At 43.6% G+C, this 17,075-nt stretch overlaps 1 protein-coding gene across 1 annotated transcript in view; it reads left to right on the top strand.

Moving 5' to 3' along the window:
- The window catches only part of lrpprc (leucine-rich pentatricopeptide repeat containing), a 35,965-nt gene that overhangs the window by 12,896 nt on the left and 5,994 nt on the right, over positions 1 to 17,075 (top strand). Inside the window, 12 exon segments of the mRNA XM_057048433.1 lie at positions 52 to 182; positions 416 to 501; positions 3,219 to 3,426; positions 6,973 to 7,097; positions 8,377 to 8,483; positions 11,460 to 11,528; positions 11,606 to 11,696; positions 12,161 to 12,303; positions 13,702 to 13,819; positions 13,949 to 14,075; positions 15,961 to 16,049; positions 16,126 to 16,330. Coding sequence (XP_056904413.1) covers positions 52 to 182; positions 416 to 501; positions 3,219 to 3,426; positions 6,973 to 7,097; positions 8,377 to 8,483; positions 11,460 to 11,528; positions 11,606 to 11,696; positions 12,161 to 12,303; positions 13,702 to 13,819; positions 13,949 to 14,075; positions 15,961 to 16,049; positions 16,126 to 16,330 — 1,499 coding nt within the window.

The raw sequence follows: 17,075 nt of genomic DNA, 5'->3' as shown, positions 1-17,075 counted from the left end.
TTCCTTAAAATTAGCCCGTTTGTTTTCTGACCACTATGTCTGTGCGATCAGAATCTGCAGCAGGCCCTTCAGCTGAAGGAGAAACACGAGGAGGAAATGACCGTTGGCGGCTACGCTACCCTTATCAACCTGTGCTGTCGTCATGACAATGTGGATGAGGCGCTCAACCTGAAGAGGGAAATGTGAGTGAATCAGGATACGCTCATGGCAACACTGAACAATAGTTATTAAAGTTTAAGAGGAGGGACACGAATGCAGGGTCCAGCTTCTGTGGCAGTGAAACTCACATCTTCAATGCTTGGCGATGGCTATTTTAATCACCTCCGGCTGTGGAGGAGGTGTTATATGGATGAGAAGTTGCATTATTTTTGAGATTTCTATATTCATTATCATCTATCTCTGTATTTCTTTTTAGAAGTCGTAAGGACTCGTCCACCGTTCTGGATCCCAGTAAATACATCGCTCTGGTCAGGGCCCTCTCCAAGAATGGCAGGATTGAGGGTGGGTTCAAGATTGTCAACATTTCTGTAACTGTCAGTCCAAAGATATTCAAAGTCTTGTTTCGCAAGTTTCTTATTTATTCTTGTGTTTCTTATTTTACCTGATGATTACTTGAGGTGCAAGCAATTATCCAGATTAAGGTAGATCAGGCTTGAAATGTGAAGGCCTCCCTCCGAATGTGTTGTTAAGCTTGTATATGTGTCACCAATCCTGTCACATTCTGCCTCACTCAAACCCACATTAGATGGCCATTTTCAGAATGCTACGGTGGGTTTCCTTCTGCCCATCGAAGAGCCAATTACCATCAGTTTTCCTCTCCGGGTCTGTGCACACAATGACAGCCAAAATGTTTCCCTTGTCTGTCCTCCACTCGTCTCTCCTCCCCTTTGCTCTCTAGTTCTGTCTGTCTGTCTTTCTGTCTGACCCTCTCTATCTCCGTCTGTCTTGAAGCATGTCATTCTCTCATTTTCCACCCCTTGGACACATCCATGTCTGTTACAAATGAGAGGGGCTGAATTACAGGACTTGCTACGTGTATTTTTCCAGAATTATTGAAATCTGTCTTGGTTGTAATGCCAGATCATGTCCATAAAGTGCTCTAGCATTACACACACACAAACACACACAGGGACATGCACATTTGCATGTGAATTCAAGCAAAAAGGCATTTGGTGTGCACAACAGTTGGTGTGTCCATCTGTGTAGGCGTGTGTGTATACACGTGCGTGGCAGGCTGCGTATAGGCAGAACTAACGCATTTGCCATTAGCCAGAGTGTTCATACGGAGGGGACGCTTGTCAGCCACATTAGCACACATGGCTAACCTTGATGTCCGACTTTTTTCCGACAGACGCTGGTCTGCTGGCTCCCAGCACACACCAGGCCCAGCTGAGGATCATGTCTCCTGAAATCTTGTGTTATTTTCTCACCATATCTAATGGTTTTGGTTTTTTTATAGCCCTCAGTTCGCAGTCTCCTGTCCCGTTGTGCTTGGCAATTTGAATTACTTGATCTTTTTGACTTTGTCCTTATTTTACCCTCTTCGGCCATGTTGTTCCACTAACCATCCATTATAAAAACTATTCAAAAGGCCTTACAATCACTGTATTAGCTAGCAGCTAATTATGACCTAGCTACACTTCTATGCGGACACCCTCGTGCATAATGACAGTTATTTAATCCTCACTGTAAAATATCTGCAGATGCAGGTTTAGGATCATCACTGTAGAGGTTCAATGAGTACTTCCACATGATGTCTCAAACAAACTAAACCTGAAGTGGTTTAACTTTTAATGAATGTTCTAAATATCAAGCTCTGTATGTTTCCATACAGGTCAATGGTATGACTGATTTAAGGGATTTTAGATACTCTGTTGGTTTGTTTTTATATTTAACGCATGTCCCTTTGACACCCCTCGCCCTTGTGCTTCCCTCTGTCCGTCCTCCCACTTTGGTAAACTGAGCTTACTCTAGCTTCTGGTCTTCTTTGGGCTCTTTTGAGGCTGCGTGTGTTTTGGGAAAGAGACATCACGAGCAGTCAAGTCAGGGAACATTATATGAACCATTGGGCTGTGTGATGTTTGTTTACCTGGCTTGTCTGCCTCCCATCATTTTGTGTGTGTGGGGTCTGGCTCGCTTTGCTGGCCACGATGCTTGACTGAGCTGATGGAAATGCATACTGGCTTAACGGATGGATAAAGGGAGAGGTGGAGAAGGCACGAGAGTAAGGGCGGGAGGATTGGGGTGGTGGTTTTGGGGATGTTGGCTAGCATAGTTCCATTTGTGCATATCAAGTCCAAGCCATTTGTCTCGGTGATTAGCAGGTCTGTCAGAGTGTGATGGAGAAGAGGGGAAAAAGGAGTGAATGTTTTCAGAAAGAGGCTTGGGGTTTGTCAGTTCCAGTTTCACCTGAACTGATTTAGGGTTTAATAGGTGGGATCATTGTTCTTAAATTCGAGGAAATTAGATCGAAAAAATCAGGTGTTGATGGTTTGTTGTATTAATAATTAATACAATGAATAATATTACAATAACCTAATTTGTGCTCTGGTATAACAGTTTCAAAGTGAACCTCTTTTCACCTCCCCCTCCTTGGTCATGCAGTACAGTTTAGTGTCTGTGGTGGAGAGGGGCTGTATCGCTGTCAGCCCTTAGCAACTGTTGAAATAGATGGTTAACGCATCCTAATTACCGTGGACTGATACATCGGCTACATATACACAGCACTCTTTTCATCATTTGGCCCCTAGTGTTGGCCAGATGGACATGTGGCCTGGTAAAAAGCCCTCCATTACTGGCTGGACTTGACCAAAACGCTCCACCCCACAGCCTACTTACCAGGGTATCACCGGGGCCACAGTGGGTCCTTGTTGCCACATACCTATAATTTAGCTCCCCAAGTGCTTTCGACATAACCGTGGCAGAAAGGCGGCCTCTATTGTAGGGGTTTGGTAATTGTAGTCTCGTTTAGAAAAATGCAAGTAGTAATTAGCACACAGTTGGCATTATACTGGGTTGGATTTGCATCCCTGCTGGGCACAAAATGCTATTTTAATATGGGTTTGTTTTCCCTACATAGAATTAGCTTAAGGGGCCTTTTATCATAGTCATACACCCTTCTTTCTGTCAACCAACCTCTGCTGCCTTCTCTTATCGTCTTTGGCTACAGTCTCCAAATGACAATCGCACATGTTGATAACATTTTCTTTTTTCTACAGAGGCGGTGGACATCTTGAAGGAGATGAAAGAGAAGGAAGTGGTGATGGATGGCTCGCATGTCACCATGCTGTTTCATTTGCTCAACATGTTAGCTGCTAAAGGTGCCTCCGAGGACATCAAAAAGCTGCAGGACACTGTCTTTACTCTTGGACTGACCAAGCCTTCTGCCAACATGTGCTCACCTCTGGTTACTTCCTACCTGGAAAGGTACACACTGTTTATACACACCAGCAGGCTTTGGCCTTGTGTTTTTACCATGGCAACTTTTGATTGATTATGTTGTGTTTTAATTGACGTTGTTGAGCAGCCTAGCTTGGATTTGATCAAATTTCTTGTCGTTATCTACTGTTTTTATCAGATCCAGATGGTAAGTGGGTGGGTGGGTGGGTGTGTGTGTGTGGGTGTGGGTGTGAGTGTGTGTCTGAACGAGTCATCCCGCCCAGTGATCATAGCTGAGGTTACATTCTGGGTCAGTGATTCAGACAGAGAGAGGATGTGGAAATTGCTCATTTGTATCTTTGTGCGTGTGTGTGCGCACTGTTGGAGCCAGGTTTTGTTTGTTTGAGGATGCACCAGCTGCAAATCCTCCCATGAGTCTCCACCTCTGATCTGCTGAAACACACAACGCTGTACTTGAACGTGTGTGTGTGTGATGGTAATTGGAGACCCTTCCAATGATGCCAATATGCAAATGAACCTTCCAAACACTGGATATGGGGTCACTGGTGTTGCCCCAGCCCTCACCTCTATTCAACACACCGTGTGTGTGTGTGTCTGTGTGTTGCTCAGAGCAGCTTTTAGTACATCAGCTCATTAGCATGTTAATTATGTACAGAACAATAATTGCTGGATTTACCAGGGTGCACAGATAGGAGCTTGCAACACATATGTAATGTGTACACACACACACACCTGTACATGATTTTATTACACAGTTTACCTTTAGGTGAAAACGTGCTCCCCCTGCCACCTGTTATTTGGCTGTGAGTCTGGTTTCTCAGGTCTACTCGTGAATCACTGCTTCTGTGAAATTAGCACTCTAATTAACTCTTTGGTCATTTACTACAACCTAAACAAGCTTACTGCTGGTGTGTGTGTGTGTTGTGTGTCAAGTACCAGTTTCATTCCCTCCAAATGCCCCATCATTGAATAGAAACTAATGAGCACAAGTAGACAAGGTAGTTTAGTCAGTCCTGTGTATTTGGTATATTCTTGCTTTTTTTCTTTTAAGAAAAACAACGTGGTGTTTAGATATAGTCTGTAACACACAAGTTATTTTTCTTGCCTCCTCGACTTAAAAAACCCCAAAACAAAACATGAACCCGAATTCCTATTTTGCACACTGATGTTTTCCTTCATCCTCAGTAGTATTATCACATGTGTTCTCCTCCCTCAACCCTGTTCGCTACTTCTTGTGACTAAATAAATTTCTATTAAATAAAAACAGACACACAAAACAGAGACACAAAAACCACATCACTGAATATTGTTTCAAAAAGGTAGCTTCTCATCACAATGGAGGCATTAGTAAACTTCAGAGTACTTAAAGCCTTAATACAATGGCCACAACATTGGTACTCTGATTCTATCTAGCCATCTTTTATAACAAGTCTTGAGTCATTCATAGGCCCCTTCATTCCAACAGTCAACAGACAGTCTGGAGGAGGAGGGATGAGGACAGTGCTGAAAAGAGGACAAAGCAGGCATCACTCCCCCTGCACCCGTTTCACTGTTGCATCAGCTCTAATGACTTAATGAACACTTCTCTGGCAGATTAGCCGCTGACAGCCCGTCAGATGTGCCTCTCCGTTAGCCTTCATGTCCGTCTGCTCGCTATTGTGTGCTCCAACTTGCTGCTCTTCTGCCAGGCAGGTTTCTCCATCTGCTACATCCTATAAAAAATCATTAGCATCAGTCAATGCTAATGATTCCAACAAACCAGTACTGAAAAGGAGGGCCTAAATGGGAAGACAGACAAATATTTTTAATTGGTTACATGGTTGGTAGTGCACTGATTGTAAACAATGGGTTAACGCATTAGTGATCAGTTCTCATCAGAGGAGGAAATGCTGATCTCTTTTGAATAAAAGAGGCGTAAAGAATGGTAGAAAGATGGGGTATAGCAGATGAGATGGAGAAGCTTCCCTGTCTAATCCTTCTGGTTTCCACTGAGCAAAATGGCCTTTTTCAGGCTTAATTGGCTGGAAAGCAGCTGACATGCAAAGTTGAGGACATTAGGAGGACCGCGCGTTGCGATAAATGGCAATGCAAAGTGACAGTTAAATTGTACCTAAGGGAAATTAACCATCTTTCAACATCCTTAGCTCTTTTTTTGGGAGGATCAGTGAATGTAGAGAGGAAGAGAAAAGATGAAGGGAGGGTGTAATTGTAATGCCAGTTGTCATTTTTATCTTCTAAGAATGATAGGTGCTCATGAGTGTTAAAGATTTTTTTATGAGGAAAGAAGGGATAGAAGAACCCTGGAGTTCATCAGGGTTTTGATACCGTACTATCATGACCCCCTGATGCCCATCTTTATGAGAAAATGGCATCAGCAGTGTCTCATTTCGAAACATACATTTCCTGCCAGGATCCCTTCAGCGTCCCCTCCCTGGTGATGTCATTGTGTCTCATCGCTCTCTGTTTTAAAACATCTCCTAGCCTCTTTTCTGTGTAGTTCAATCAGCCTGTTGTGCGTTTGAACAGCCTCTTGACTGTTGCTGCTGAATAAAGCTGTCCCTCTTTATTTCAATTAGCAGACCTCTTTACCTTCCAACCCTAATCACTCCATTCCTCCTCCCTCCTGCGTCTGGCTCACGTAATCCAAGGTCACACCATTTCCTGTTTTTTTTTTTTTTTTTTTTCCTTTTTCCTTATCCATTTGTCTAATTGATTAGAGTAGAAAAGGCTAGAGTTTATACCCGACTGCTGTGTCCATCCTTCTCTTCTCTATCTGCCCCATACTTCCACCATAGGTGTCCTATCTGCTTTGACCTCTGTGTGATTGACATGGTAATTACCCAATCAACAGATTGATGGCAGTGCTGTCACAATAGAGGGGATTCGAGTGGTCTCTCTTCCTCCCCTTCCTCTCATTCCCTTGCTTCTTCCCTCATCTCTGCTCTAGTTATCACTCTGTCATCTGCACTCATCCAAACTCTACGTAGTCTTTTGTTTGTTCATTCACTCAGCAACAGTAGGAGGATAGATTGAACAAAAAAGGGCTGATATAAGATGGGGGAGCCAGCAGGTGGTGTTTGGGGGAGGGTGTCATGTTTTTATGCCATATTCCTGCTAAATTGCTCAGTTGGTGGTCAAGGTCATCACACAGGAGTGAGAGTTGACAGTGTGAAATCAAAGGGAGATGGTTAGGAGGACAAGAGAAGGAAAGAGGGGAGGTGTGAAGGGGATCAGGCTGAACGGGAAATGAGAGGAGCTGAGTGGAGGGGGTAAAGATCAGGCAGGACCTTTTGTCTGCTCCCATATTTCTCCTCTACAAGGCTGTCCAGGGGAATATTGGTAGTGTACGTGCCTGATGCGTAGAGGCCAAAAGACTTTATCACCCACAGTCATGCTGTCACGAATTCAAAGACCTTCATTGTTGGGCCGGGTCCAAGGGCGAGAAAGAGGGTCACTAGTTTAATAGTCTCTGATTCACTTTCTGCACTCACCAAAAAAATCCAACTGATTGAACCGAAGGATAATCTAACTATTTTCTCTTCACTTTCTGTTTCTGTATCTTTGTGTGCACAGTAAAAACCTATCCGGAGCTCTGGAAGCAGCAATGGAATGTCAGAATCGCTACAATCAGCTGCCTCGCATCCATGACATCATCATCGGCCTGGTGGAAAAAGGAGACACCGAGCTGCTTCAGAAAGGTGACACATGTCTATATTTCTTGGTTAATACTAGCAACCTGCTTCTTAAGCTACTCTTATGTAACACTAGGAATCATTAGATGACCCACAACCAAACTGTCAGTGGGTCAGATTTTATAATTTTATGCATAATTCTATATCAAACACAGCCCAAAGTTGCAACGTGACTGAACCTGAACACCCCGTCACTTCATCCTTCGTCTGTGATTTTGTTTAAACTTTACTTCTCCTGGTTCCAACTCTGTTGCGTTGTCATGAAAGTGTAGAAAACAGCTGCAAATAGTAGCAGAATGCGTCAGAAGTGTGGACCACGGTCACGCTGACGTATATTGGCCGATTATGTTTTGCTGCCTTCTGAGAGCAGCTGGATGAAAGGGCTAGGTTCAGGGTGCTGGAGGGGCAAGTGGTTCAGGAGCACGTTAGTTCCATCCACAGTGTGGAGCACCTCTTCACCTCCCTTGCTCTCCTTTCACCCACTTACAAATTAAAGCTTCCATCTCACCCTTGACTCTGCCCCATTTCCTCCTGAAAGGACTCACATTCTCAGACAACAATTTAACTCTGTTGTCCCGTCAACTACAGGAAATGTTAGCCATCCTACGCATGCATGTAAATTATCAGATTTGAAAGTACCTTGAGTTACAATTGGCTGGTTGAGTACTGCAGCCTTCTGCAGTGAAGCCTGCTCTCTTGCACCTACACTTGAAAATAAATCTGACAAAAGAAAACTTACTTAAACCAACTTACATCAGCCCTGCAAAATTCTTGTCAAAACACCTCAGCATTGAGATTTGAGCTGTAAAATGCTTTTCATATAATAAATCCTTGTAGCTTTGGTACATTGCGGCGTCTCCAGTGGATCTTGTTTTCCCTGCACACTCATATCACTGAAATGCCTTAAACAGGATTTTTATTCATCAAGAAAACAGCAGAATTGCAGCCCATTGTTCTTCTGTTGACTTCAGTTGACAGCGAAGGAAGAAGAAAGAGATTATTTTTTCCCTCCATCTGCTTTGCTGAATATGCAAGTGTGTGAATGTAGGTTGGGTGTGTTTGGTACCTGTCCTGAAGCTGCTGGACAGCGATAGCATGTAATGCTGAGCAGAGCACTTTCGCAGGCTTAGACTTTCATCTGGGGCTTTATTCCTCAGCAGTGTTGATGTGGCTGTCTAGAACATCCTGGCAGGAAATGTAATCAGAATGAAAGATGAAGTTTATTGTCTTTTTCCTTACTGTGGAAACATGTTAATTGTCTGTCCTCTGCTCTGTTTCTCTTCAGCCATGGACTTTGTCAGTCAGAAGAGAGGAGAAATGACCATGCTGTATGATTTATTCTTTGCATTCCTTCAGACGGGCCGTTACCGGGAGGCTCGGAAGATCATTGAGGTAAAGACACACAAACAGGAGCCTTCTTGTTTCCGTTGGATGCTTAGTTTGGGGACATTAACGTGATTTTTCTCTGCTCTTTCACTACCTTATCCATATAATTAACTCATCTTTGTGTCTGTTGCAGTGCCCTTGTCACTGTAGGTGATGTTTAAAGTGAATAACAGCCTTCTGTTTCACCATAGTTCCAGATTTTACATCACCCCAAGCCTCTTATTCAGCACTAGATTCAAAGGGGAAATGTGCTAATTTATTAAAGCATACTTGTGTTGCAATGATTCCAGCCTCGTTCGTATTAACAGCAGATTGAATGACAATGATTTTCTTAAAATGTGCAAACAGGAAGTAGAAATGTATTTTTCAGGTTCCTTTGTAGTCACATCCAAATCATGATATGTTTATGTGATATGAAATTCACATAATCCATAGAAATGTTTTTTACACTGTCTCATATTTCAAAAGAAAATATCCCTCATGCTCAAATGTAGAGGAATCTAAGTGAATAGATCTTTTGTTTATTTGAAGTATTTTACTATACCTTGCTTCGACTTGACTACATCTTTTAATCCTGAAGGATATGTGTGATGAAAAAATCATTGCATAACAATAAGGATGACATCTGTACAATTGACCAGCATGTAATTGCCAAACTGTCTTTGTCCTTGCAGCTCATTTGACCTGAATATTTCATGGATATTTATTCCTTTGTCATTTGAATTCTTGCAGTAAGCTCATGAGATTAGTGTGAGAAAGATGAGAGCAAAGCGAGCAGATAAGAAGTGATTTTTTGTTTTGTTTTGTTTTACACGGATAAAAGAGGCAGGTCGTTGGGGACTGGATAGCAGGACAGAGAAATTGATAAGTAAGACGGATAGAGTGATGAACCTGACATTAGAGGCAGAGGAAAATGGGCATTATGTCGGATGAGAACAAAAGTGGACTGACTCTGCTCTTCCTCATGCCCTGGTGTGCACTAAAAGAGGGATTTTGTCCCTCTTGAGGATTTTTCAAACCCTCTTAAATATTATCGCCATGTTATTGTTGCTCTCATTCCTCTTCTGCATGATTGTCTGTTATCCTTCTTACAACAGAAATCAGGCTTTGTGTTAGTGATGTGTGAGATTGCTGATGTCGTGTAAATAGGCTACAGATATACATTTTATCCTTCATGTCAAGTAGGTTAGAATGACAAAATCTTTGTTGCATTGCTTCCGTATGCAATATATAGTGTCGGCTCACATCGACCTGATACATTTAAATATTGATTTTACTTTTAAGTTATTATTCATATTGGTTATTTATTTATTTCATCATTGAATGACTGCAACATTTTCACCAGATATATTGTAAAATGAGATATTCAGAACAAAGTACTTTTGCATTTAATTTGAGTGGATATACATCTAAAGTTATACTGTAAAATATAATGGATCTGTCACTCAAAGTCACTCATCTGCACAGATACTTTTTGGCCCCTGAGTGGTCGTCCCTCTCTGTGCTGTTTGGTATAATTGGCAGCTGATTAATCACAGCTAATTAAATGTAATGGTAGAGAAAGGTGGCCAATTTTGTGCTAAATGGTCATGGTTGGCTAGAGGATTGTCTGGTGGCTGGGATTATTATCGCTGCATGTTCACGTGTAATGGTCAAGGTTAGGTAGTATTGCTAAAGAGTGGTCATCCATTATGTGTTTTTACGTTACAGAGAAGTGTGTGTGTGCGCGTGTGTGTCTGTGTGTTTGCTAAGTGGTCAGGTGATTAGATGAATTAGAACATTTGGAATTGAGATGGTGAGGTGTTGTTAAGTGGAGGTAAGATACAGTTGACTCTGCTTGCTTTTATGCATATAAGCATGAGAGGAAATAATTGTAAAGATATTTTCTAGGTGCGTAAAGAGTCAGAGTGAAACGTTCCGCTGCACATTTGTCCGGTGATGGAAATGGCTTTGTTCCTTAATCTTAGAGTGTTGGCTTTTACTTTTCTTCCTGGCTGTATTGTTTTGATCCATACGTCACCGTGTAAGCAATGCGTCTTACTCCTGAGGATTTTGTTTGTGCCCAGATTAGCAGGATTTCCCTCGGTGCCTTCAGAATCCTGAACTCGCAGTCCTGTGAGTAGTTGAGTGCCGGCTCTGTAAGACTTTACTAAGAAAAGGGAATGGGATGCAAAAAGATGGAGGCCTCGCACTGGGCCTTATTCTCTAAGAAGATTAAACGGACTGAGAGAAAGTATGTGCAACACATTTTAATTTGTCCCTTTGGCTGGTTAGGTAAGAACATAATGCCTTTGACTAGGCTGGGTGGAGGGATGGGGAGGCAGGGAAAAAGACCAAGCGGGAGATTTAGGGGAAGAGGAGATTGAGAAAAGTGGAGATTGAGAGAGGAAGGGATGGCAGCAGTCTTTTCTTGACTTCCCTCTCAGTCTCACAGTATGATGAACTCCCATCCAAGAGGCCAGCGGGGATTGAGCGCCGTTGATCCCCGCTCAGATTAACGTCCTGGCTGATCACTCTGTCGCTTTTTTTCTTTCAGACAGATTATCAGAAAGAGAGGGGGAGTGAGATTTCTCAATCTCTGTTTTATTCCGATTTTATCAAAGCCCCAAGAGACAGATGAATCCCCGATCACTGTTATTTCATGATAATAATCATCCAGTCACTTCACATATCAAGCTAAACCTTTGCTACATGAGCCTGCAGATCAATCTATGTCAGCCCTTATTTGACAGCCTGCTCATACTCTGCATATTATGGGTGTCCTGTAATCCAACACCGAAACACTGTTTATGTCTGCCTAGGCCTGTAGCTCAACACGCTACCACCACAACCTCCTTCACAACAGTGATATGATTGCATAGTAAAAGTACCGCTACAGTAAATACACTATTTTTGTTGTGGGACTTTAGTGGAATCTCTTGTGTCGATAGACAATGATCCAAACTGTTAACTATCTTAATTGTTCTTGTTTTTCTCATCTAGACTCCCGGGCTGAGGGCAAGGCCTGGACGCTTGCAGTGGTATGCAGAAAGATGCATTTCTGCCAACCAGGTAATCCAAGCTCTCTGTCTTTTCTTGTCGTCAATGGCAAAGAGCAAACTTTAACATATTATTTTGTTTGTATGAAGATGGAGCCTTTGGAGCAGATGGTGGACATTACAGCAAAACTGTTTGAGTGTGACAGAGATGAAATGTACAGTTACATCATCCGTCTCTGCAGTAAGTCTACACGGTTGCAAATGTTTTTTTTGGGCGTTCTTCTTTTATTCCATCATAGATGTCGTGATCTCCTATATCTGAATGTTCCAGAGTGTGTGTTTAAGTATGGCAGTGATTTGCTTCAGTCAGAAGTTCCAGCATGATGTTTTTACTGCAGCAAAGAGCACAACACATAGTGATTGTAGTGTTAACGCTGATTGTCAAGCCATTATCCCCACTTTACTTTCACTCTCTCGCTCACACACACACACACACAGCCAAACACACAAACACAAACACACACCACTAGTTAGTGCGCGTCCAAATTACAGAATAGCTGAGGATTGGTCAATTGATCAGATTAGTGCTCTGATTGTCTCTCTCAGCATGGAGCACTTTGTTAGAAATCACTATAAGCTAAAGCCGATATGGGCCGACACCCCTTCACGTGGTTGTGTCACATCAAAAAAATCTTATGATTTCAGAAGAAACAAACGACTCGCGGAAGGCAGAGGCCGTTTGGACGAAGATGCAAGAGGAGAACGTCATTCCAAGGGAGAGGACCCTGCGAATGGTGGCAGATATCCTGAGAAATAATGGCGAGGAGGTGCCCTTCGAGGTGCCTGAGGTAAAAGAGAAAACAGTTTGTTTATAGCAGTGCCCAGTAATGCGCATTAGATACATTTGGTATTCCAAATAATAATTGCCAGAAGGCATCCTGAGGGGTAAAAAGCAGAGCGGATGAAATCAAAAGCAGAAGCCAAGTGCAAAGGAGTGAAAAAGTGCCTGAGGTCAAAGATAAAACACAGCCAGACTTCACTGACGACTGAGCACAGATTACCGTGATGCCTGCACATGAATTTGTCATCAATCTTGAATGAAATTGGTTGAGTGGAAGGATGGATAAAAACATGGCTGCAAAAATGAGGATTTTATTTCAAATCCCTTTTTGGTTGGCTTTAATTGTATTCTAGAAACTGGTTGTTTTCACCTCTGATATTATATATTTATTGATTAGTGATGTCGCCGATCTGAAAATGCAGCCCTGTCCGTATTACAGTGGGTTTTAGACAAATATAAACGCTTCTTCCAGCAGGATGCTGCAGCGGAGTCAATCTAATCATATGTGATGAAAGTCTCACAAAAAGAGAATATTAAGTGAATATTAAGTGAGTCAGAGTTAAAATTTAAACCCACAAACGCAGGACGGTGTTCTGGTGTTGTTCCTGTATAAATGCTTTAATCTGTAGGATAATCAGGTTTTCAACTCTAAGCTCACGATCATGAGGGCTAACCTTGAAAACCTGTTCTCTCTCTCCCTCGACACCCCACTGCCACCACCCCCGCCCTGCTCCACTTTAAGCTTCCTTTCATTACATGCAGTGAAAACAGGATTGACACACTGATCTGAAGTGTGGTCAATCAGACAGGCTGACTGGTGAAGGGAATTACAGCCTGATCTGTCTGTAAATCTCTAATGCCAGACTAATTTAGCCAGCAGCTAAATGCTACCATATGGCTGCATCTGGATTCTCAGTAGAATGTGTGCATGTGGCGTTGCATGTGTTCTGACCCAGATACCAGCTGAGCAGGAAAGTGTGATTTCTTTATTTTATTTTTTGCTCTTAAATTGATCAGTTTTGTGTCTTCAGACTCCACCAATTCCTCACCTTTTCTTCTCCTCTGTAGCCTAAAGTGTGATGAGACAGGGAGTGAAAGCTGTTGCCTGGAGCGTTGAACTTGGGGCCCCCTTGGGCTCCTCAGCCGACACCCTCTTTCTGACACACACTCGGCCTCTCATATACACACACTTTTCTCTTGCCCCAGGGGTGCCAGACCTAATTTGCCCCTAGCTGATACAGCTTAACCCCCTCCCCGCACTGCTATACGGGTGACTGAACATGAGTCAACCTTGCCCTTTCTGTTCAGCAGCATTCTTGCACTCACCATAGCACACACGCTCAAACACACATCCTCTTGGATATTTGCTGTGGTAACTTTCGCCTCTTGCTCTTGTGATTTTCAGACCTGGTACACACAAACTAATACCAAAAAAGAGGCCCAAACCAACGAGACCACACGCAGCAATGTCTCCGATTACCAAGTTCGTATAATGAGCCTTTGTAAAAAGAGCAAAGTCCAAGGTAAGCAGTGAGTTCTACTGTGATGTAACCCCGAGTTCCGATGTAACTGCCTTTGAACAAGCAGTTTGCTCTACTAATCCCATAATATTAAGATTAAGCTCATATTGTGTTTTCTGCCTTGCTCCTCAGAAGCTTATAGGCTGCTGAAGGACGCCATTGAAAAGGGCGTAGACGTAGGGCCCACTGCTTATGACCATGTGATTCGGAGTCTTTTGTCAGAGGGATCCATGGATGACGCCATGGCAGTCAGGAAGCTGTGAGTGCCGTGATTTTACGCTAACACATGACAACAATCGAGTCTGGGTCAGTGACATCACACCTGATACCGATCTATGAATTATATCCATATTAGACACAGTATCCCAGAAAAGCAAAACATTCGCCTCACTGTCAGGTGACCCTGGCCCAATACTGCGCCTCCTCAGTCGACATGAGGATTATGTGATTGTATGCTGACACACTCCACCCTGCTGGATACAACGGTGGTCCTTCCTATGTTCACACAGACACACACTAACCTTGGCTTTCTAAGAAGTGGGTGACTTTGCGAACCAATAACAATCTTCTGCCAATTCGTAATGTATCGTGTGTTGTGGCGCTGATCCTGGGGACGAGTAGATGACAGAGGTATTAGCATAGCTGTGATCTTTGCTGTCACACTTGTCTTTTTTTAGGTAATCTCCTTGTTTTCCTTCCCATCTGTCTCTTTTGTTCTGTCATTTGTTCCTCTTTTCACAGGGAAAAACTTAAATATATTTTAAAGAATCATTTGTGGGAAATCTAACATCCGTTTCGCCCCAGTTTTCATCTCTACATGGTTTCGCACTGTTCCGTGAAGTAATCGTATCAATTTGAGACCCGTGTTTCAACAGGCACGAGGCAACACAAGTGATAAGAGATCTCCAGTCTATTTTTGAATTGGTTTATAGCATCCCTGCGTGGATAAAAGCTTTGTCTATCTGGCCTCCAAATGAGAAGAGAAATGAGCTGAGTGGAGAATCTGGGTAAGATGAAAATGGTGAAGAAAGTAAGGAGATAAAAAGCTGAATAGGAAAGGCCAGATTTAATCACATACGGGGTTAATGAAGACGCTATAGGCAATGATTCTGTGTGTGTGTGTGGGTGTGTGTTTTTGGGGTAATCTGTACAGAACTGAGCAGTAGGGGTGCTTATGGCAAGATTAAGGGATTGGGGAAGAAACTAAATGTTGATGAGAGGAAGCGGTAGATGATGGATTCATTGGCTGAAGCACCCAAAGCACCTAACAGGAACACACAGTCAAGGTGTGTGTGTGCTGTGGAAAAGGGGACTGAGGACAGCCCCTGAAGATTTCCTTTCCTTTGATAAGAATAATTCTGAGTCTCCTCTGCTTGATCTTTATGTGCCAGAGAGCCGCCGGAGCTCCAATCTGTGGCCCAGGCAGCAGCCCGCCACCACGGCTGCTTGGACTGGTGTCACAGAGGAGATAAGGATTGCCGGCCTGATGCTCAATTGAGCGGATGGATTAATCTGGTTGCAGGGCTATAATAAGAAATAGAAAGACAGGAGGCAGGCTTGATTGAGGTTTTAGTGGCGATGAAATGAAAAAGAGGAGGCTGAAAAGAACCCAAAATGGACCAGCGAAGAGAGTGTAGAAGAAGCAGTGATGAAGAGCGGCTTCTGGAGACCTTCGGCAGTTGGCCTGTGATGGCCTGACCCTCCCACAACAGTGCACACACAGATATACACACATACAGACACATTTCAGACTCACACAGGGGCTCAACAACCTTTAATCAAGTGTCTTGTCTAATTTTAGGGTCACAGCAGGAACTTGGGATCACTATCACTTACTGTACATTTGTTTCTATTTCACCTGATCACGCGTTTATCCACCGTTTTCCTCAGAGGTCTAAGGATGCCACAGTGACATAAAGGCAGTATGATTACAAATATTTTATAGATGACGGTAAATCTAATCACATTAAATCCAGTTTTGGCAGTTTTGTTATTCTGGGACATTGATTGACTTTAATTGTCTGTAGTCTTTAGATGTTAATGTGATGCATTACAGCACCGACTGATGACCATGGGTCTATTGTCACTAATGACCAGGAGTTTACAGGAGTTTGTAAAGCTAAATCAATCTGTCTCCTCCCCAGTGCTGAGTCTCATATGCCGGGTTTCAGCCTGAGTGATATCGCCTCCAGTTTACTCATCATCACGCAGAGCAAGAGGGGCCAATGTCACGGTATAAACCAAAGCCTTAACACATAAATAAGGTAATTTAATTTACACTTTTTAAACCTTCTGCCATCCCTCCACAGAGGCTTTAGAAAACTTTAAGGCCATGCTGTCGGGAGACCGAGTGCCCTCGCAGCTCGCCATCACCAGGCTGATCCAGGCTCTGGGAAAGAGCGGCGATGTGGAGGGGATTCAGTCAGTGGAGTCGCTGATGAAGAACCTCGGCACGACCCTCAACCTGTCCAGCATGGTGTTTGTCAACAACACAGCTCTGGCACACATCAAGAAGTAAGAGCTTCTGAGGGCACAGGTGGCATGCTAGCATGTGCAGCTGTGTTTGTGGAAGTTATCCCGACGCCTGGAATTCTTCCCATCAGAATCAAACACAAAAACAAACAGTGTTTTAAACACGGCTGGCGCTGAGCATAATATTGTTGTTTTAATCCTGGACAAACTGTAGCACTTGGTATTAATCATTTATACTGGCTGTAAACAGTTCAGCACAGTCAGCAGCATGTGACAAAACCAGGTTGACACACTCCTAAAGTAAAAGCCGAGAGAGTGGGCGGGCGGGCGGGGCGTCAACTACAAACAGGAAACACCGGCGTAATAGGATTATTCATGGGTTGCTTTTAATGTCATGAAAACACCCATCCTCCAGTGCCGATTCCTCGTGTCTCAAACAAGAGAGAACAAAACATAAAGCGCATTGTGCATCAAACTTTCATCGCGCGGCTCGCCACATTAGCGCCGTCCTCCGGCTGGCGCCGCAGCGGCCCCGCGCCAACTCGGAGGGACAGCAGGAAGTGAAGTACAGTGAGACGGTCTCACGCCTGATTGGCCATGGCTGCGCGGGCCTGTCGTTCTGAACCCTGACCTCTGGGAGCCGCGCCGTGAGCAGGTTTGACACGTGCGTCCCCGCTGTATCTGAGTCAAGCTGACTGGTTAAGAGCCGGGGCGGAAAAGCAAGCAGGCCGGAGAGCAGAGCGCCACATTTAGAGGGGCCCCCGCTGAATTATTCAGACGGTCCCAG

Source organism: Takifugu flavidus, chromosome 11, assembly GCF_003711565.1.
Source record: "Takifugu flavidus isolate HTHZ2018 chromosome 11, ASM371156v2, whole genome shotgun sequence".
Lineage (NCBI taxonomy): Eukaryota > Metazoa > Chordata > Actinopteri > Tetraodontiformes > Tetraodontidae > Takifugu > Takifugu flavidus.
This window is presented reverse-complemented; position numbering and strand designations above follow the sequence as displayed.